This window comes from Coptis chinensis, chromosome 5, assembly GCF_015680905.1.
Source record: "Coptis chinensis isolate HL-2020 chromosome 5, ASM1568090v1, whole genome shotgun sequence".
NCBI lineage: Eukaryota > Viridiplantae > Streptophyta > Magnoliopsida > Ranunculales > Ranunculaceae > Coptis > Coptis chinensis.
This window is the reverse complement of record NC_141460.1, coordinates 44,969,280-44,991,548: the sequence shown is the minus strand read 5'-3', so window position 1 is coordinate 44,991,548 and position 22,269 is coordinate 44,969,280. Positions and strand designations below refer to the sequence as shown.

Here is a 22,269-nt window from a genome sequence, read left to right as displayed (position 1 = left end):
TCTCGTGTGCTGGTGGGGGAGCAAAAGAAAATTGGCTAACCTGTTGCTGAGAAATCTGATTTTCAAACACCACTGGTGGGCCTGGGTCCGACACCCCTCTACTTCTTTCTGTTCTTGCTGGGCCTGCAAAGGCCTTTCCACCTCAAAAACCCATTGGACCAAGGAAACGGTTCCCACTCATCATATCTATTGACTCCCCTGCTGGGTGGATTATGCATCCTTCTTCGAGCCCCATTGGCCTGGCCACTCACAACCGCATTCTTAACTGGTCCCTCTGGCCCATCATTGATAGTTTGTGCTAGGTCCAACCCAACAATCGAACTAGTACTCCCACTTTCTAAAACTTCTCTCTGTCCATCTACCATATGAGCAACATCTGTCAGAAGCATAGGGTCACACGTCCCATCTCTAGCGTTATATGGTGTGGGAATAACATTCCCATCACAAACAGATTCAAAATTTGAACTCAAGGAAATTCCCCCTCGTATCTCTTGTGAGCCTGGTGAATCCACGTGATTGTCATGACATACTGATGAATCCACGTGATTACTAGAGCATGCAGGTGAGACTACATGGTGGCTTGGACCCGATGGGGACTCCAGAGGTATTCTTTGGTCCGCCTGTCCACCCTCAATCCTGGAAACTGCCACCTCATAGATCCTATTCTGGTCATCCTCTCTGAACAGTTCTTCTTCCCCACTGGGAAATGGCCTTTCTTCACCGCCATCGAGCTCAATCACCACCCAAATAGGAAACACGTACCCCCTTTCCTCCACGTTAAGAATACGAAGTACTTGAGAAGATGCAATAATCATCTTCCTACATGGTAATATTACATATGTAAGTGAACTTTACCACTACCATGTCAAAGCATATTACTATAGAAGCAAAAAAATTTGTGTTTGAGACTTTGGTGAGTTCATCCTCCTTTAGAGTTTCTGAGGTGGGTAAGAAGTGGAGTACAAATGTGGCTTTCAAACTGGATGAGGCCGTCTGGGTCATTCAAAGCTTTAGGGCTTTTGGGGAATCCGGGTTTGATAACGGAGTATGGTTCAGGAACACCTTCAGAGGTAGGATCATCACATTGTTTGGCAGAGAAAACAGGGCAGGGAGATATGTGCTAGTGTCAGTTTACTTTCGCAGAGGTAAAGCTAAACACTTGGCTGTTCCAGAAGGTAGAGAGCGTGAGGGTTGGAGACTCTTTGCTGAAAGCTTAGCTAGAACAACTGCTGGACCTAGTTTCATGGAGATGAGAAGGGGCCATGGAGAAAGTTTGGCAGATCGAGAACCTGGTGCTAGCAGGGTGATTCAAGGAGTGTCTTTTGCTGAAGCATTACAAAGAAATTCTAGAAATCCAGCAAGAGAAAGAGATGAAGTCATGAATATTACTCAATGGGTATCATTGTGGGGCCTTAATTTAGATTTTTGGACCCCAAAGACTCTTGAGAAATTGAAGAGCATCATCCCAGGAGCTAAATCTTTGATTTGCATCATCACAGACCAGATCGGTCTATTAGCAGCGGTAAAATTGAGCAAACAAGACATCCCCAGATCTGTGAATCTAGAGGTGGAAGGTAAAATCGTTAAGGTATTTATAGATTTAGAACCTTCTGAGCTTCTCTTGAGGAGTATTGGATCAGCAGAGATGGGTAATGTCCAAAATACAGATGGAGGAGCCACTACCAGGAGCACAGAGGCTAGAAGAAACTCAGATCACTTTTCTGGAGAGAGGGCTGATGTGGCGTCTTTGAGTCAAAAGGGAATAAGTTTGAATGGAGGAGAAAATGACAGGGGTCAATATGATACAGAAGTGGAAGGTCAACTTATTTCAAATTCTAATAGTAGGGCGCAGGTGCAACAGGAGAATCTTCTGGAGAGAGAAAATATCATGGCCCCAGCTGGTAATAGTCACGTGGCCTCTCCTACCACCAGAATTTCTGATTCTTATCTCTTCCCTAGTCTTCACGAAAGTTTAAGGAGAAATTATAGAAACGGGGGATCTGATGAGATGGATAAGGACCAGCCTCTTTTTAGCCAGGCCCATGCCCAGGCCCAGGACCTAGCCCAAGCCCTTAATACTTACTCAGACAGAGGACTTAGTAACAGAACATGGCCAGGGATTATATCTACTGGAATAGTGGGCCGAGACCAGACTATTCAGGGGAACGAGTCCACTAACCACCGGCAAGAGCAGGTACCTTTGGGATTAAACAAGTTTGCTCCACTCTCAGAAGAGGCGGAAGTCCAGGAGGAGAGGGTTTCTGTTCAGGGTTCACAGGATTTTTGTTTCAATGAGTATGAGGAGATGATGCAGACTGCACGCTATGCCCCCAATGGAAGTAGAGACCATCCTTTTCTTCAAACAATTAACTGTATACATGAAGAGGGAGAGATAATGGTGATAAGTTCAGAGGGAGAGGCATACACGACATTAGAACTTTCCGGCGAGGCAGGAGCAGTGGATAGAGAGGCTGGAGTGGAGATTGGAGAAGATGCTAGATCGAAGAAAAGGTACCTTGAGAGTGACAAACCAGAAGGGATCGAGTCCCCGCATTCTTCTAGAGATAGGGAGGAGGCGAATTCTATTCTGGATCTCCATATGCAAGCAGAATCTTCTTTGAATAACCAATGCCTTGTAAGGGGTAGCAGTGCAAAGGCTACACAGGGCAGGAACATAGAAGAGGGAAATCTCGAGATTGCGTTTCAGGATGAAAATAATATGCAGATAGATGACTATACAAAAACTCTGATAGAGAAGGCTTGGAACAGGATTTGGGAAGATATGGAGAACAGAATCATGTATGAAGAGGGCTACTTTGAGAAAATTATGGAAGAGGAGACTATGGAGGCAACTTTACCTTCACCGGTATCGGATGTAGTATCCCATCTAAGTCCAGGGAGTCTTTTTTCTGTCCGCCCTTCTATTGTTTTAGATTTTAATCATAGTTTTGAGTATCCTACTAATTCCATCTTCTATCATGACCAGGTTTCCCCTCTTTGTTTGGCCAGAAATGATTATAATGCCCCGGTCAAATCAGTGGGGAAGGAATTCAAACAGAGAAGTGTGGTAGCTTCCTCTCTCACTCTAGCCTTGTCGGAGAAAATTGTTTCGAACTCTGAACAGACCGAGACTATCATTATCAATCCTTCCTCAACAAGTGCAATCTGGTATAAATATATGCAATAACAGGGAGATGGTTGTGAGGTCTCTCGAAATAGATAAGGCTTATAATGTCGGGGAATTGGCTGCAGAGTTTTATCCAGTGGGGTTGTATGAAAGGGAGGTCTATCAGGATAAGGAGCTTATCTCTGATCAGCCTTTAGATCCGGACACCTTTAGAGATGGTAGAGGTAGGTGCTGAAACCGAGGAGGTTTTACTTCAGTTTGGTTGTCCAAGCATTCTAACGACCTTATTCGATTAGCGGGGGCTATCGTTATGAAGGGAGGGAAGTGGAAGCCTTAGGCCTCCTCAAAATCTATTTTTCTTTAGTCAAAACGGATCGAAGTTAATCGAGTGGCGAAAAGAGTAGGGGAAGTCAATATAAAGAGAACTCTACTAAAAACAAGGAGAAATCTTACAGGAGTCGGGTAAAAGAGCATCGAAGGAGCTTCTTAGGCTTGCAACTTCGTGAACTATGGAGAAGAAGTGCTTGAGGGTAGTGTTAGGAAGGGGGAGAAAACCTGTTTTTAATGAATCATAAAATCCTTACTTGGAACGCGTGAGGGGTTTGGGTAAAAAAAAAAAAGCCGGGGTATAAAAAGAGGTTATTAGGAAGGAGAAACCTAGCATGATCCTTTTGCAAGAGACTAAGCTTAACAAGTTCTCTCGAGTGTGTCCGGAGAGGTTTGGGGTATCCATAATATTGATTGTGTGGAGCTTCCTTGGTGGGATCCAAAGGTGGGGTGTGCATCCTTTGGGACAAGGATAAGGTGGAGGTTTTTGATAACCTAGTTGGGGTTTTTTCAGTCTCTATTTTGTGTAAGTTTTCGGGAGAGGAGAGTTCTAAACTTGTCACCGCAGTTTATGGGCCTTCTAACAAAGACTTTTCCTCTTTTTGGAATGAGCTTGACGATGTTTACGCCTTTAGTAGTGGTGGACCGTGGTGTATTGCTGGAGATTTTAATGTGATTAGATTCTCTCATGAGAAAAAAGGAGGATGTCGCATTTCCCATCATATGAGAGATTTTGATGATTTTGTGAGGAGATGTGAGCTCATTGATCTCCCTCTTGCGGGGGGTAGGTTCACTTGGTCTAGTAATACAGAGGTTCCGACTCTTTCCAAACCGGGCCGGAGTTTTGGTTAACAAAGTGAGTGGGAAGAGGAATGGCCCCGCCTTAATTCAATCTGTGGTTCTGAAAGTCACGAGAAGTTCCGATCACCATCCTATTAAGCTTGGTGAAAGAGATGGGTAGGGGCAGACCCACACCGTTTAGGTTTGAGCTTATGTGGTTCTCGGACCCTAACCTAGTCGGAAAGATTAGAGAATGGTGGGAGGTGGAGCAGATTGGGGATAGGGCAAGTATTCGTTTCGCCAAAAAGTTAAGGTACTTGAAAGATAGAATCAAAGTGTGGAATAAAAATGAATTTGGCAGGCTTGAAAGGCAAAAAGAAAAACTTTTGAGTGAGATAAGAACTCTAGATTTGAAGGAAGAGGAAGGCATTCTTGCAAGGGAGGAGAGGTTCTTTCGTCAGGAGTTGAAAAGGAATTTTGAAAAGGTCACCTATCTAGAGGAAATGTCTTGGAGATGCAAGTCGAGGGTTAGATGGATTAAAGAGGGCCAATCTAATACTAAATTTTTTCATCTTTGTGCCAAAGCCAGACAAAGAGATAATCATCTTGATAGATTGGTTATAGAGGAAAAAGAGGTGAGCGGAGAAGATAATCTCAGAGATAAGGTTGTTGATTACTATTCGAAATTGTATACCGAACCACACCCCGTTAGACCTTTTGTTGATAATCTTGACCGGATGTGGAAAGAGAAGCTTTAGAGGATGGCATACTAGAGGAGGAGGTTTGGGAAGCCATAAAAAGTCTTAAAAGTGATAGATCTCCGGGTCCGGATGGCTTTCCCATTGAATTCTTTAGAAAAGTTTGGGATGTGGTGCATATTGACTTTATGGAGATGGTAAAAGATTTTCATGAGACTAGCTTTTTAGCTCATAGTCTTAACAGCACTTTTGTGAAACTCATCCCTAAAAAGAAAGGCGTTGAAAATATTGGTGATTTGCGTCCCATTAGTCTTATTGGGAGTGCCTATAAGATTATATCTAAGGTTCTTTCGATTAGGCTAAAGAAAGTGTTATCTCGGGTGATCGCTCAAGAACAAGGGGCGTTTGTTTTTGGGCGACAGATTTTGGATGGAGTGTTGATAGCAAATGAGGCTATTGATAATAGGATTACGCAAAAAGATCCTGGGATTGTGTGTAAGATCGATTTGACCAAGGCATATGATCATGTAAATTGGGACTTTCTTGATTATATCATGAAACGCATGGGTTTTGGTGTGCGTTGGAGGAGTTGGGTGAGAAGGTGCGTCTCGTCGGCTTCTTTTTCTATTCTCATTAATGGGTCCCCGGCTGGTTTTTTTAGGAGCTCCAGAGGTATTAGACAAGGAGATCCCCTATCTCCTCCTCGCTCCTTCTAGTTGTGGAAGTTTTTGGTAAGATGATTGACAAAGCGAATCAGTTGGGGGCTATTGAGGGTTTCAGAGTGGGTCAAGGGCAGGTTTTAGTTTCTCATCTCCAGTTTGTGGATGATACGGTGGTTTTTTTAAAGGCACGCGATTTGGATCGGCTTTAGATTTCTCGGGGGTCTCTTGTGTTGTTTTGAAGTCGTATGCAGGTCTTAAGGTTAACATGGGTAAGAGCACGATTTATGGCGTTGGTCAGAGGGACAATCTGAACCATCTTGCTTCCTCTGTAGATTGTGAGGTGGGCACCTTGCCTACGAGGTACTTGGGTCTTCCCTTGGGAGTGAAGTATAGGTCGAAAGCTATTTGGGATAAGGTGATTGAGAGATTTAGTAACAAACTAGCGGGGTGGACGGGGCGCTTCTTGTCTTATGGTGATAGGATCATCCTGATCAAGAGCACGTTGTCTAGCCTTCCTGTTTATTATATGTCTCTCTTTCACATGCCTCTCAGTATATCACATAGAATGGAGGCGATCATTAGAGATTTTCTATGGGATGATACTGAAGAGAGGCATAGATATCATCTTGTGGCTTGGAACTTAGTGTGCCAATCTAAACGGAATGGTGGCCTAGGTATTAGGAGCTTACATGAATTTAACGTGGCGCTGCTAGGTAAGTGGTTGTGGAGATTCGGGGAAGAGAGAGATAGCCTTTGGAGAAAGGTTATAGCATCGAGGTTTGGGGAGAGACATCTAGGCTGGCTTAGTGGCCCTGTTACGAGTCCTTATGGGTGCGGGGTTTGGAAAGGCATTTTAAAAGTTTGGGAGGAGTTTCATAAGAACATTAGATATGTCTTAGGAAACGGAGAGAGTTTCAGGTTTTGGGAGGATGTTTGGATCAGTGATAGGCCATTATTTAGGATTTTCCCGAGATTATATGCCTTATCTGTTTTGAAAAATCAGCCAGTTCGCTCGTTCATGAGGATTGATAATGGTAATACGGTTTGGAACATGGGACTTGATACAGCTCTCTTTGACAGGGATATAGTGAGTGTGGTAGCTCTTACTGACATGCTGGAGTCCATCCCACCTGTGAGACCGGACAAAGATAAACGTCTTTGGGCAATCAATAAGAAGGGGAAATTTTCCATCAGATCTTGGTATTATGCCTTGAGTTCCCATAACAGACCTCGGGCTCTCAGACACACCTTGTTTCCTGGCCGTGTTATTTGGGGGTCCAAAGTTCCTTTAAAGGTCACTTTCTTTGTATGGTGTGCAACCTTGGGTAAAATCTTAACAGTCGATAATCTTAGAAAGAGACATTTCAAGGAAGCATTAGTCAACGTCTGTCCTTTGTGTTTGAAAGATGGTGAGTCAGTGAATCATATCCTCCTTCAGTGTCTTTTTTCTTGGCAAGTTTGGTGTTTTCTCATTCAGGGGTCAGGTAGGTCATGGGTCAGTCCAGGTTCGGTGAAAGGTGTGTTAGCCTCGTGGTCTTCAGATATGCAATCTCAAAGGGGAAGACGTATATGGAGAATGATTCCTTTTGCGGTTTTGTGGGGCCTATGGATGGAACGGAATAGAAGAACTTTTGAGGGAGTTGTGGCTTCTTTGGAGGAAGTAATCATGTCAATTAAAGGGCTGTTATTTTTCTGGGCCAAAGCTCATGAGGAAACTAGTAACATTCCTTTTGAGCACTTTGTGTGTAGATGGGAAGATATTTTGATTTGAGAACGGTGTTTTCTGTTTTTGTGTACATTTGATGTTGTTCTTTCTTTTAGTTAGTTTTCAATGTAAGGATACCTCATCCTACTATTTCTATGTTTTTATATTTTTATATCAATGAAATATCTATTTACCGATCAAAAAAAAAAAAAACTTTCACCCTTATATAAGAGCTACACCAGTCGAGAGATTCTTCGTCTATTTTCACCATCTGACCGCACTCCTTGGCCAATAATTCAGCTATTCCACAATTTCTCAAGTGTAGGGGAACTCCAAAGAATTTAATGTTCGCCTCCTTTGCTAGCAAGACAACATTGGGGATTGATCCCACCTCAGGGTTCCATCTACTAAACTGAATTTCACCACCCCAGAACTCCAGTGGTGGCATCTTAACTAATCTCTCCGCTTCCTGTTCAGTGTTAAAGAAAGCAATTGCTTCTCCCCCTTCCATAGTTTTAAAATTTGCTGGTTTGCACACATCCATAAGATTCTGCTCTACCCATCTCCAGTCAAGGATGCCTCTTGATGATTTACACCGCACAGTAGAGGACCACCAAGAGGCATTCAACACCATTCGGTTAGATCTTATTCTTATGATAGGTCGTACATTTTCCCAGGCTCGGTTTGCGCCGCTAGTAACCTCCGTAGCAGTTAGATCATTCTGTGTTTGGGCTAAAAGAGGGTTTGAAACCCTTCCTTCAAAATGTGGTCTGGTGTTGTGGTGCGTGTTGGTGGGTTCCAACAACTTTGTCAATGTCGCTCCCACTTCAGCCCAACCCTCTCTATCTACCCCGGCAGGAAAGCATAAGGTTTTAAGTCTACCTTGCCTGACTCTGGGAATCATCAACAAGTTTATGAAGTCGCCCCTTCTGTTAGTACACACCGACCCAATCATCTTTATATGACCATCCCAAAAAGAAACTGGAGTTCCCTTGTTTGGTGATTTCAGAGAGCATTGACAGAGGAAACTGCCAAGCCATCTTGCTCCTTTTAGAGAAGTGGAACACTGAAACACCCCTTTGCCTCCACGCTCCGTCAAACTCACCTCAACACTATCAGAAGAGCTATTCCACCATTCGAATTCAAAAGATTTACCTTCTACCACCGCAAAACTCCGTCTTCTGCCACTTCTAGTTCTAGTCATTGCATCAGCTCACACTTCTATTCGTGTGCATCAATTCAAGCTCCATTCAGGATTTTTTTCTCTAGACGTATTGTTCGTATTATTTGTTTCAAGAATAGGCATAGCTTGACCAAATACAAGTTCAAATATAATTCGAAGTGAACAAAAGCATTATATGCAGACACTAGAATGAAGTGAAGCAAAGAGTTATCTGGAGTAAGGAACTTTAATAAAATAACCGTGAAGCATCGTATTACATTTTCATTTCTTTTTCGTTTTTACCGTTATATGTTTATCAGAATGAGGTAAACACTAAACATTAGAAATACCTTAACTTTGATGTTCCGTGTAAATAAGGTTTCCATTTTCTCAATTTATGTCATTTTTTTCACATTTTTTACTCTGTCGTACTTATAGGCTCTAGTGCTGTATAGTCTGCATGCTACAATATTAACCATAGAGCAACATGATCCTACAAATACTTTTTTCCCCTCTCCAGGATACTACAAACCTCATATTAACAGGATACTATAAAATGCCTGCTAATTGAAGAAAATGGAAATAGCTAATAAGTACGCAAAACAACATACCTGTTGACACAGAAGAAATTCCTTCTGTGACTTCGACAACTGTCCTTCGACTTTTTGTGTTATCTTCTCTGCTACACGAAATGACTGTTGCAAGGAAACGATTACGTGTATGTAAAGTGTCTCCATTCATGAATAGACAATAGACATAGAATAGTTGGATGCAAACATACAGGTGAGTTGATTCACCACTGGCTGCAAAGTTATTCCAAAAAGCTTACCTGCTAATGTCTGTCAACTAACTCAGTAGCTTTTAACAGCCTTACTTTCAAGTCAACTGAATCTAGCATAGACAGCTGCTCCTCAAAGCTTATTTCAGAGCTGGCAACAAAAATATCAGCAAGTCTGTGTACAGGAACAGTTTCCAGAAGCACCTTGGTCCTTCCCACTGTTTTTTGTTTCTGTGATCACCGCAGAAATGATGAAGTTACTACTGATAAAAAGAGGCAAATGTTCCAGCGAAAGATGCACAGAGGAAGAAATTGAAGGACGGAAACATGGAAATGAAAATGGAAGAGCATAGTTTCAAGGTAAAAAGTGAATAGAGAGTAAATCTACCAATATTATGGGACAGTATAACCACTGTCGATGAATAAATTTCATTAGCACCCATCATGTCCAAGAATGTTCAGCCCATATTTCAGTTTCAAAAAGATATTTGACTACTGACACGAAGTATCTGTCAAGATTTACTTCTATATGTACTTCGCAATTTTAAAATTAATTCAACCAATCTTTGGGTTAACCACAATTTCTAATCAAACCATTTTTCATCCTTAATCAATCTCATTTCAAGTTGCAAAGAGCCAAAATACCATTAGTTTGATCCAATCGAATGAAGATATCAATTTCTGATCTAGAAAACCTACTTTTTTCTTGAAGGGAAAGAAACAATTAGAACATTTTATTGCTAATAGTCCAAAACTGTATCTGGTATTTTTCTTTTTTTGCTAAATTTTTACCTAAATTACACTGACATGGATACATCCGTATCCGAGATACACAGATACGAAGTGTGTCTAACATAGTGACATATCAAATATTGAAGTATATCACATATAATGACATGGACACGTGGATACATATCCGACACGGATAATTTTTAAATTATGGAGTGTCCATGTAACATAGATTTTCACTAACTTCAAACCTAACAGAAAAGGAAGCACCAAACTACACATTTTCAAAACAAACATTTCACCTGCTCAAGAACTGGCTTTGAATTGGCGAGATAATGCAATAAGATCTGGGTCTTGCTCTGCATGCTCCATCTCTAATTAGGATAAAATGGAAAACCATCTCAGCATTTTACAAACGGAGACTTGAAATAAAGTTCCAGATTTATATTTTTCATCCATTACATTTTATTTATTGGTAAAGGGAAGTGTCCATTCAAAAATGAAAACAGAGGAAAGTACAAGTCATGGGGATGCAAATACAAAGCAAATTCCCATTTAGCAAGAGGCTAAGGAAGCATTGAAACCAAAAAGAAAAAGAACAAAAAAAATCTAGACTTTGCAATACTGACGAATCCCACCATATAACAAAAACAGTATGGGTATGAGGAGTAAACATTCTGTTTCCAGTTGTATTGTTTTTATCAACATGAAGATATGATTAAAACATTCTTCACAAGCTTAAGAAAATTTCAATCTTTCTAGTTGGTCCAACTCGGAAAAAATGAAAGTACCAGGAGACAAATTTAAAGTAAATATCTCTTCCATGGAGGGGAAAACTGAAACTGTCTGTTTCCTACTTTGTTCTCTATTCCAAAAACAAATTAAATAAATAAAAAATAATGCATTGGCTGGTAATTAAAGAACTGAACAATACCGTTGCCCTACATAGAGTACTACAAAAAACTATATAAAAATAATCGCTCGCGTTATCACAGATCCTTATCTACACTCTACCCTTAAAACAAACAATTTTTTTTGTGGCCTTAACAAAAAAGGCTTCTCCTCTAGTATATGTAACTCTATCATATTGTATACCAGAAGTTTTTCAATATATTTAACACGAAAGACGAGAGACAAGGGAAAAGGGGAAAAAAGAGCCACCAAGTGTTATTTAACGCGTCGCAAAATATACTAGAGCATTGAACTTTCCTTTAAGTAGTGAGGACATAGTGTTTACTTTTGGGACTTCACTAAAACAGAGTTCGTACTGAAAATGATTAATAAAAAATCTCACCAGTTTTTGTCATGTCAAGGTGAGCAACACGAGCAGTGTAGTAAGTCCCCCTGACACTAAGTTCTTGAACACTGAACCTGCATAATCCTTCAAGGACAACAATATATGCAACCCTCCCACTTGATTTTTCCCACTCCTCGAGAGAGATGCAACGCCCTTGCAGCAACCCCCCTGTATTATTTTAAACATCACCCCATCAATTCAAACTTCACTTGCCACTACCACATAACAAATTGTTACTAATTTGCAAAAATGTACCTCGTATGCCATTGAATTAATTCCTGCTGATTTTTCCCATCAGATGTGGAAACAGGAATTTTCGCACTCCGCTCTCCTGATTCACCAGCTACTCCTATACACCATCAAAAAACAACCCATCCCATTTCAAACACGTAAACAAACAACTACAAAATATATATATATATATATATATATGCAATTAAATTCCTCAAAATTCACCTGGAGATAACATAGGACTAACAGACGCAGTTTCTGCTGCATCTCGAACCGGTAAAACACCAATCAAACCCTTTTCTTCTCTTTTCCCACTCTTTTTTTTTCATTCTTTTTTGTCACCAGCAGAACTGTTTTTGGGACGAACACTAGTAGTGCACATTAGTACGTGGGAATTGAACCACATATCTGCTGCACGTCACTTTCTACATCTACTGTTCTATAAGGAATATTGTTATACACCAAGAAGCAACAGATCTGGACATTTTCATTCCACAATCTTCAGTTGATTAATTGGAATCATCAGATATATCTGAGCTTGAACTCCAAATACAACTTATCTAGAGCACGGCAGTAGACATGGTGGCTAGTGGCTACTAAGATTTCATGATTCGTTTTAATTGACGTAACCAAGAGTACATCACACCAAATGCACAATATGTGGACACCAACATAAGAGGCAAAAAAGGAAGCCTGTCGCCAAGAAAATAGGGTTGTAAAATAAGACCCCATAGTTCAACAACAAACAGACCCACCAGATAACACATCTCAAAAACGCCTACAACCGCTGCACCACCTTCCTTTGCAGTCTTTGAAAAAAATTCACTTGTTGCGATCTTTGTATCAGCTATATCTGTCGATCGTGATGTATTTGATGCAGCAACTTTGCTATATTGTGCAGTAAAACCTGACCACATGAGAAGTGAGTGCAAAACAAGCAACAACACTTTTATGGGATACTCCTGGGATTCAAATAGAAGAGGGAACAATGAGTAGCTGGACACTACATTAAGAAGAAAAATGTAAAGATCAGTCGTCGTAGCAGACTGAAAATAAATACTACTGTTTTCTCTATCATTCACAATCCAATTAATATGAAAAAAAAGAACCCAGTATACAACTGTCCAGGTAAGAAACACAAAACCAAACAATGAAAAGAAGAAACACCTCTTCTGCTAATAGTTACTGAGTAAAGTAATACAAAGCAAGGATGGTTATTAATCTATCAGAATCAACTGAGCAGTGAGTACATGTGGATACATCTCCAGCTTTAAATATAGAACATCCTAATCTCTGAATCAATCGAAATGGATTCAAGAGTAGGGTCGAACGACATTGCCTATTCTCAAATAGAGTAGCTTCCACAAGTATAACTCAGTACATTAGCAAGAGAAATGGCAATAGTCATAAAGTCCTACCTATTGACAACAAAAAATAGTGTCTCGCATCTACCAGGCTTTGTACTGCAACAACCGCAAGGGGAACCATGAAATGAAGGGAGGCCTTCTCATGAACATGCCAACCAAAAACAAAACCACAGGTATAAGCATAGGCCACCCATCTCGTGATAAGTTCTCGATGGGGCTCTTTCCATGCCTTAATGAGACATGGAGACAATGCAACTAGCACTGATATGAATGTTATCAATGGAGTCACCTGTCATTCAACAACATTCAGATGTGAGAGATTAGCTTGTGACACTTGCATACCAGAAAGACGTAAAAAAAAACTATATCATAGATCACATGTGAACCCTTCACTAGCCTATCAATCCCATGTGTAAATGTGAAACACATTACGGAGGGTTGTAGCCTTATATAAGATCTAAACTCGTCTCACTAATGAACACAACATATATGATTCGACCATTCAAGACAAAATGGATCAAGCTCTGGGATGATCAAAGATTGTTAGATAGATTAACAGGATTTCAAGTTATGGTTTCAGACCAAGCTCCAACGGAAGGCCCGTCATCTAAATAGCATATTACAAAACTCATGATTTGGTACAAACAAGTATTGTCGTATACCATGGAGGCCAAGTTCATCAAGTATGCTTGATCGTTTTCGCATAAGATCTGATGAATATAAGTAATCCATATGGGAACAGCATTACCTGAGGAAGCACAGCAAATGGCGAGGAGTCCCCAACTAGCCCCCCGGTAAATGAAGCCACTGGTGCCTTGATGTTGAGACCCAGTTTTCTGAGCATGAATGCAAAGCCTTTAGCAATAATAATGTAAAATACCCAAAAATTTGGTGCCCAGTATGCATGGCAGAGTCCCCTACCAAAGGGAAACAGGCAATGTATAACTTGTTCAATCTGCAAAAGAAACAGGTTAAAAAATCATTACATAGTGGGAAAATGTCCAAAAGAACATTACGGCTAATTAGTTGTTTTCATCATAGTCCGAACAAACAATAGGTATTCATGTTAATATATAGCTCAAAATGTGTAACCCATCATTGTGGACTGGGATAGGAGAATGTTTATAACAACACAATATGAGAATTACAAGAGATAGAACATATAAAACATATCAGTGTATATAATTCCCGTTTTGGAGAGGCTGTTTTCTGCCATATCGGTTCAGTGTTTAAACCACCACAGGATCACAAAGCAAATGTCAGCAGTTGTCTATATCTACGTGTTTGGCTGGTGCAACATATATATTTTTTTGTGATCAACCACCATCACAACTTATACACACTAGCATTACCACCATGTACCAAAGCAAAAACGAGTACGAGTATATCAATTATCTATTTGGTGCAATTACTGCTAAGCAGGTTATAGTAAAACAGCTATAATTCTCTTAGGAGTATTGAAACGCTTCCTACTTACAAAGCAAACACTCTAAAGAGTAGCAACCAATAAATTGGAAAATAAAATACTCTGAGATTAATGAAACAATCTGTCCTTCTCTTCAAATACAAGTTCCAATAATAACTTTTTTTTATGAATTTTTAATGTTTGGAAGATGGCACCCCGCAAGGCATGTACAGTCCTACATGCAAAAGGTCCATGAAGTCACAAGGACACCTCTATAAGTTGAATCAATGGTGTTAAATTCAAAACAGCCTTTCACAAACATTTAAGTTGTTCAACATCCATTAGAAAGACAAATGGATTAAACAATTGAAGTATATGGGCTCTAAAACCATGTAAGCGGACGCAACAACTGGACTTTGACAGTAATTACCATAATCTCACTATTTAGCTCAACAAAACATTGCCTATTCCATACAGTGTAGCATTAGCCCATTTCCTTGAGCAAATGCAAGTAGGCAACTGATGTAGTACATCAATTCATAACAATTGATAACTAAGTTTCACACACATCCGACCAAATGAACCAAATTGCATCTTCGAAGATAATATCCACACAAATTTATGATGAACAACGATATACATCTCAATCATATTGCGAAAAAATAAACAAACTTGAGAGCATTAGTGTTGAGTACCATGTCAATAATTTCCAAAGATAATAATCAGAAGAGTGACGGTGTGAATACCTGCTTATAATACAAAAATGGAGCAAAAGCAAGAACGAAAACCATCCCAACTGCCACTCCCATCATCAAAAACCACCCAAAACCTCTAAAAAATCCTCCTCTACAATAATGTCTCAACAAATACACAAAGTACACTGGTGCTGCCATGACAAACAAATGCTTCAAACACAAAAACAAAACCCCACGACAAATCTCTTCCTTCCTCCAAAAACGAAAGTGATATCAACAAAAAACCAAGAAGAAACCCATTATACCTAGGTTACATGGACACGCCATATTTTGAAAAAAAATCTGTGTCGGATACGTATCCACGTGTCCATGTCCGTATCCGTGTCAGACACACACGGACACATATTGTATTTAATTTACCTCGAATTTCTGATTTACCATCTAATTTAATAAATTTATAATTATTAAAAAATTAATTAATTATTCCTATCCGTGTCCCCGTGTCGATCTTCAATCTTCAAATGCCGCCGTATCCGACACCCCGTATCCGTGTCGGATACCGACACGCGTGCCCGTGTCAATGTAACCTAGCATTATACTGAAAATGCATGTGATCTACAATAAACAAAGCCGAAGACCACACAATCAAAACCAAAAGCATTCTCCTTCCCAAACCCCAAAATTTCTACTCAATCTATAAACTCCGTAGTAGAGACACAGATCAGAAACAATAACACTAAGTTTCGAAAGTAAATCACCGAAGTTTGCAATCAGAGTTCAAACCCCGATGAAGATTTACAATCTTGGGATCGACAAAATAGGCAAAAATGGAGAGAAACCGTTGGAAATAAGCAAATAGTGGTGGGTAATCAAGAGTCCATGAACTTGTTTCATTCGAGTACCATTGAGAGAGGAAGAGAAGAAGTGAGAGCTAGCCAATGACAATGAACTTCAAAATCACTACTTCAGTATGAGGGTATAAGAAGTTTTATACAGGTAGCAATGCCCGCAAACCAGAATAGGTCCTCCATGATATGTTAAAAAGTTAGGGATAGAATTAAGGTTTGTGGTTCGATATTCTAGTCACAGTTTCATGCCCGAAACCTGCAAAGATCACATGTAGCACACAGTAAAAAAATAGGAATGATACTAGTCTTTGCAGGAAATTTAAACATAATGTACACCTAAAAGCCATAATAAATCTCATTATATGCAAACTACCAAAATAAATTCTTTACTAGTGTAAGAGAGAACGAATCTACAACATGGAGAGTTCATTTTCACGTAAGTAGGTTACTTGATTTGTCCTCTACAAGAAACACAAAAACCACGAATACGCTTATAAAACATGTACATAACCTATATGAGAACACATTACAGATAACATCTTCACTAATACAAACACAACACATAATCTAATGATAAACTTGAATGGCCTTCTCTCACAATTTCCTTTCTAAGTTTGGCTTTCCAGTGGTTTGGGTCAGTAGGATGATGTAACGTGTCGAAAAATCTCCTAGTTAATAATTCTTAATGGTGCTACTCATCGAAGTTAGCTTGTACTGCTAAATGGTTAAGAGATTGCAGGATGGGTATATACATAGATCACAAGTAAGTAAAAAAGTAAGTAAAATAATTCCGAATAGAAATCTCCTTCTCTTCAGAGTTTCAACGGCCTAGTTAACTCAGTCACTACTACATGGGCCGGGTATGCTTTTGCCTATGAAAGTTACTATTCTCGACCCAATGACCTCTACCCCTTAAGGCCCACACAATTTTCAACTCTTGAGAAATTTCTACTTGTAACGCCTCCAGAATCCCGAGATGCATCCCAAGGCATTACGTCACCACTATAGGGTGAAACATATATCAGAATAAATATGTGGACAAGCAACTGTTTGCTGTCCACAAGACATCAACTGCTGATTGGCAAAAATACTATTTAACTGCCCCGGAAAAACTATTTAGCTACCCAAAAGTTGAACTGACCACTAAAAAGGTGATGAAATTCGTTCTCAACTTATATCCATTCTAAGTTTGTAACATGTTAAAAACTTATATCCATTGCCACCCCTATTTTACATTGTCCATGGTCCTCTACACCTATGGGCTATGTAAAATAAGGAGGCCCAGCCCATTTGACACCCCTAAATGCTCGGGACACAATACTAAAGCTCAACTCCATTTCCTTTCACTACTCCACATTCCTCGTCCCATTCCCTCAGAGAGAAAAAAGTTTATTATCCGACCCAAATTAATCCAAGCGAATAAAAAATGTTGCGTCAGGTCACCCGAAACCTTGTATCCTGAGCCACCACAATAAAGACTAGATCATTTGCGACTGATTTAGAAGCGAATCCACCAACGGACTCGGTGGAAGAAAATTATTCCAAATATCGATCCACCGAAAACACCTCTTTCGCCCCCCTACTCCAAACACTATCCCATCTAAACTTATTGTCAATTTCGTCCTTCCTTATCACTCTCAGCTCTCCACCAAGGAGGTATTATTTTTTTATTTTTTTATTTTTTTGGTCATTTTGTGGATCTGATTGTCTTTTTTTAGGGTTAGGGTTATAATTGGAATTGATCAACAAAGAGATTTACTGCGTTGATTCATACTTGTGTTAATAATTGGGATGCATGAAGAGTATTGGCATTTGTGGCTGTATTTTTTATTTTTGTTTTTCCTTACTCTTGTACTTTTTAGCTGGAGAAATCATCCTCTTAAAGTTAGTTGACCGGCTGGAGTTGAATGAATACAGGAGTTGAGATGATAGTTCAGAGATAATATATCAATTCAACAAATGCACAAAGTACACTGGTGCTGCCACGACAAACAAATGCTTCAAACACAACAACAATGCAAAAACAAAACCCCACGACAAATCTCTTCCTTCCTCCAAAAACGAAAGTGATATCAACAAAAAACCAAGAAGAAACGCATTATACTGAAAATGCATGTGATCTACAATAAACAAAGGCGGAGACCACACGATCAAAACCAAAAGCATTCTCCTTCTCCAAACCCCAAAATTTCTACTCAATCTATAAACTCCGTAGTAGAGACACAGATCAGAAACAATAACACTAAGTCTCTGAAAGTAAATCACTAAGTTTGCACTGTAGTCCAAACCCTGATGAAGATTTACAATCTTGGGATCGACAAAATAGGCGAAAATGGAGAGAAACCGCTGGAAATAAGCAAATATTGGTAAGTAATCGAGAGTCCATGGACTTGTTTCGTCCAAGTACCATTTGAGAGAGAGGAAGAGAAGAAGTGAGAGCTAGCCAATGACGATGGACTTCGAAATCACTACTTCGGTATGAGGGAATAAGAAGAAGTTTTATACAGGTAGCAATGCCCTCAAACCAGAATCGGTCTTCCATAATATGTTAAAAAGTTAGGGATAGAATTAAGATTTGTCGTTTGATATTCTTCATGTTATCTCCTTATCTAGTCACAGTTCCATCCCGAAACCACCTGCAAAGATACTAGTAAAAAATATGGGCTATGTAAAATAACGAGACCCAGCCCATTTGACACCCCTAAATACAATACTGAAGCTCAACTCCATTTCCTTTCACTATTCCACATTCCTCCTCCCATTCACTCGGAGACAAAAATGTTGCGTCAGGTCACCCGAAAGCTTGTATCCCAAGCCAACACAATAAGGACTAGATCATAACCTAAAAATATGTAGCTAGACTTTGCATGAGTAGGATTAATCATTTACGTTCCTCTCTCTCTAGTTTCTTGTTTAAACAATTAATTTTTTTTTTTTTTTACCTTGCCTTGCATGTTAAGTTATCATAGGAAGTAAAAAAACAAAAAGTTTAAAACCCTACTCACATAGTTCTCTAAGGTGCTAGGATTTCAGTTGTCAACATCATCATAATATTTTTTAAGTTGGAACAAAAACCCTTACTTTAACCATACACGCGAAGACACGTGAGTAAGGAATACTTGAGTTTGGTACGTAAATGGTTGTTTAACTTGAATAGGTATAAAACCATTCAAAGTGCATACATCAAATGGCGCCGCCACTACAAAATAATCGACAGATGCCGACGGACAAAAACCGTAGTGGTAGGCAACCAACGTCTGCTTCTCATGTACACATGCTTACCTCCATTGCGAAGCCAAAAAGAAATCGTCTTTGGACCACAAGCTAGACAACTAAGTTTTCCTTTAGTCTTACAACCGGAGATATTTCCATAAGCTGGAAGGTCATGTATTGTCCACATCAAAACAGCCCGCATTTTAAACACATCTCCTTTTGATGCATCGTTTACCATTACCCCTTCATGCCACAAGTCATTCAACTCCTTGACCAATGGTTGCAAAAACACATGAATATCTTTACCTGGTTGTTTTGGACCTTCGGTGAGTGTTGTGAGCATGGTGAATTGGGGTTTCATGCACAACCAAGGTGGAAGGTTGTAAATCACATACATCACAGGCCACGACCTATGCAATGAGCTGAATGACCCAAAAGGATTGAAGCCATCAATTGCTTGCCCCAAACAGACATTTTGTGGCTCGGCAGCAAAATCTGGGTATTGTGTATTAATTAGCTTCCACACCCCAGAGTCAACTGGATGCCCCAAAGTACCTGGAAGGGACTTTCCGGTTGAATGCCAACGTATAGCCTTTGCTACCCAATCAACTCTATATAATCTCTTTAACCTATCTGCTAGTGGAAAATATCTTAAGATCTTCGCAGCACCAGACCTGACCCCTTTCTTTCTTTCCTCAATGCTTAAAGTTTTAAACCTCAAGACCAAACAAATATGACAAGAAACCTTAGATTTGTAGTCTCCCCAGTATAGCATACAATCATTTCTGCACGCATCGATTTTATCATACTTCAATCCTAAATCTTTGATTACCTTATCCGCATGATATATATTTTTTGGTGTGTTATTCCCACTTGGAAGCACCAACTGGAATAGTTGAAGCAATGCAGTAAAACTTTGGTTAGTCCACTCATGTGTGATCTTTAAATTAAATAATTTCACTACAAATCTAAGAACAGTGAAGTCCTTATTTCCAACGCATACAATTCACTCATCGCCTTATGCAAATTAGAACTAAACTTAACATCTTCAAATAAGTCATTTTGTTCACTATGTTCTCCCACTAACGCGTCCAAATTATCACCACCAAGTTCCCCCACCACAATGTTAAGGGCATTAGCCATGTCCATTTCATTATATGCATTATCACAAAAACTTGATCCTTGTTCAACATACTGATTTTGTGCTACTTCACCATGCACGAACTACACATTATATGTTTCATCAAAGCCATGCCTAAAACAATCTACTTTGACGTCATTATGGGTCTTGGCTGGGCCTTGGTTTAGGCATTTGCCACATGGATAGGGTATGATAGGGTATGACCTTTTTATTACGATGGTGTATCTTCGTGAACTCCACAAATTTCTCTAAACCAGCTATAAAACGCTTATCTGGATATTTTAAGGAAATCCAACTCTTATCTATCGATGAAGCGAAAGCATCCATACCACTATATATAACAAAGAAAAGCTAGTATGTAAGGAGCATCAACCAAATCAGATAATTAGGCATCAAATAAATCCATGATTTAGTATTCTAGAATGCAATACTAAACACCTCACCATACAATGCAATGCATTTATGCTAAGAATTCAATAGATAGAGAACTAGAATAGCTTCATTTTCCAACAACAATCTACCCATGATTTAGCACCAAGTAAGGCATACATAACAAAAAAAAAAAAAAACACCAGGAAGACATAACATGTAGCACAGAAATTACCGAGCTCAGTGGGAATGTTAATCTATAGACATGCCTATATTTAGTTAAAAATGGACTTGTTGAATAGCACAGTAAAGTTGAAGGTTTTAAACGTGACTACTAAAGTCACAACTATATCAATAATCAATATCATGAAAAAAGATAAATAGTATTGACTAATCTATTTTCTAAAGTTGAAGTGAAAGAAAAATGAGTTAACAATTGCAAGCATCCTAATTCATAAGTAACAATAAATACATAAAATTATTTCTATATCAATTACTACTCATGAAAGATCTCCTTAAGAAGAAAACTCTCACTGGTACAAGGTTAGCTACATGACATGTTTAACTAGTCAATGCAAGTATTGACAATTGGAGTAAACTAAAGATTGGATTTTTACCCAATCAAAATCCAACCTTGCAGTGACAAAGCATTGGCCAATCCTTTCGATTACTTATAGCCAAACCTAGTGTGGATTAAGATAAGACATCTATAACTAGTCTAGCTATATCTAAACTTGCCTCATGGACAACATACATATCTAAGTAAATATAGTCAATGAACTGAACCTCAAACTAAGAACCATTTGTAGATAAATCAAATCCTAATAAAACCATCTGTCAAACACCACCAAAGAAACCAGTTGCTAGAAAACCAAGCAATTAATACCAATTACCAAGGTAAAAATCAATTCAAATATATTAAAAATTCTAGGAACATTCACAAGAAAATCAGATGAACCAGTTGCTAAAAATAAATTTCTATAGACGAAAATCACGAGACTAGCTTATTTGCAACAAAAACAAGCTTTTGGAAATATTAAGTTACTCTTATTATATATTAATAGACTTGAGCAATATATTAAAAGACTTGAGCAATATATTAAGTTATCCCAACATCCTTAACTATAGGTTTATGAAGTCAATCTAGCTAACTCAGAAATCTATAGGAGTTGTTATGACAAACTTACATTTCATTATAAAAAACTATTTAAGTATGGGTCAAAATCCAAAATAAAAAACTAGAGCCAAGAAGCTTGTTCAAACTTCAAACTTCAAAGAAAAAGAAATAGACTTGTACTCTTTTCTGCCTAAACAAAAAAACAGCATAGATTCATAAAACAACAAGCATGGCAACAGACTCACCTAGATCTGATGCTGATTCAGCAATAAATTAAAACATGCCATGGAAAAACAAATAATCGATTTTATCATACTAAACCAAATTAAGAAGTGAGAAGGTTACCACAATTGCAGATAGAGAAGGTCCTGGTCAATTGAATAATCACTCGAACCTAGACAGAAAATAAGTTGCGGAATATTAGAATGGCAAAACCAAATTACAAACAAAAAGGAAAGTTTGTGTTTGAGATTGAAGCTTTGAAAAGTACCGTATTCAAGCTCACATTAAAAAACTTCCTTTTCTTTTAGGAGGGAGATTTTCACCTTGGCGCCGACGGTTTACTGAAATTTGTTTTTGCCTAAATAACAATAGAGCCACCGACAAGAAATTTGGGAT

General features: G+C 39.0%; 1 protein-coding gene and 2 pseudogenes across 6 annotated transcripts in view; all 3 read right to left on the bottom strand.

Annotated features, from left to right (window-relative positions):
• Positions 1-11,818, bottom strand: part of LOC147497629 (lon protease homolog 2, peroxisomal-like) — a 28,470-nt pseudogene extending 16,652 nt beyond the window's left edge. The window contains exons 1-6 of the transcript XR_015196861.1: positions 11,722-11,818; positions 11,521-11,614; positions 11,263-11,433; positions 10,271-10,342; positions 9,291-9,499; positions 9,073-9,156 (exon numbers count right to left, since the gene is read on the bottom strand). The product of XR_015196861.1 is annotated as a lon protease homolog 2, peroxisomal-like (transcript). The remainder of the gene's footprint in view (positions 1-9,072; positions 9,157-9,290; positions 9,500-10,270; positions 10,343-11,262; positions 11,434-11,520; positions 11,615-11,721) is intronic.
• Positions 11,819-11,849: 31 nt separating this feature from the next.
• Positions 11,850-22,269, bottom strand: LOC147497627 (dolichyl pyrophosphate Glc1Man9GlcNAc2 alpha-1,3-glucosyltransferase-like). Of its 5 annotated transcripts, none has more exons than XM_086560033.1 (7): positions 22,157-22,269; positions 21,997-22,045; positions 15,958-16,067; positions 15,015-15,154; positions 13,612-13,818; positions 12,915-13,152; positions 11,850-12,499 (listed from the first exon to the last, which is right to left on the bottom strand). In XM_086560033.1, exons 3-7 carry the CDS (start codon positions 15,992-15,994, stop codon positions 12,093-12,095), a joined length of 1,029 nt encoding a protein of 342 aa, XP_086416159.1. In that variant the 5' UTR covers positions 15,995-16,067; positions 21,997-22,045; positions 22,157-22,269; the 3' UTR covers positions 11,850-12,092. The 5 variants fall into 5 exon arrangements, with proteins under 5 accessions (XP_086416159.1, XP_086416158.1, XP_086416162.1 ...); XM_086560032.1 differs by having other exon boundaries at positions 22,142-22,267; XM_086560036.1 differs by having other exon boundaries at positions 11,850-12,458; positions 22,142-22,267.
• Positions 17,646-18,353, bottom strand: LOC147497628 (dolichyl pyrophosphate Glc1Man9GlcNAc2 alpha-1,3-glucosyltransferase pseudogene; annotated as a pseudogene).

Coding starts and splice junctions, on each gene's coding strand:
- LOC147497627 (XM_086560033.1), bottom strand. CDS start 15,994: ATGGAGGACCTATTCTGGTTTGCGGGCATTGCTACCT. Junction 13,153..13,611: donor CATTTGCTGTGCTTCCTCAG/GTAATGCTGTTC, acceptor GTTGAATGACAG/GTGACTCCATTGATAACATT. Junction 12,500..12,914: donor CTATTTTTTGTTGTCAATAG/GTAGGACTTTAT, acceptor TTCTTAATGTAG/TGTCCAGCTACTCATTGTTC.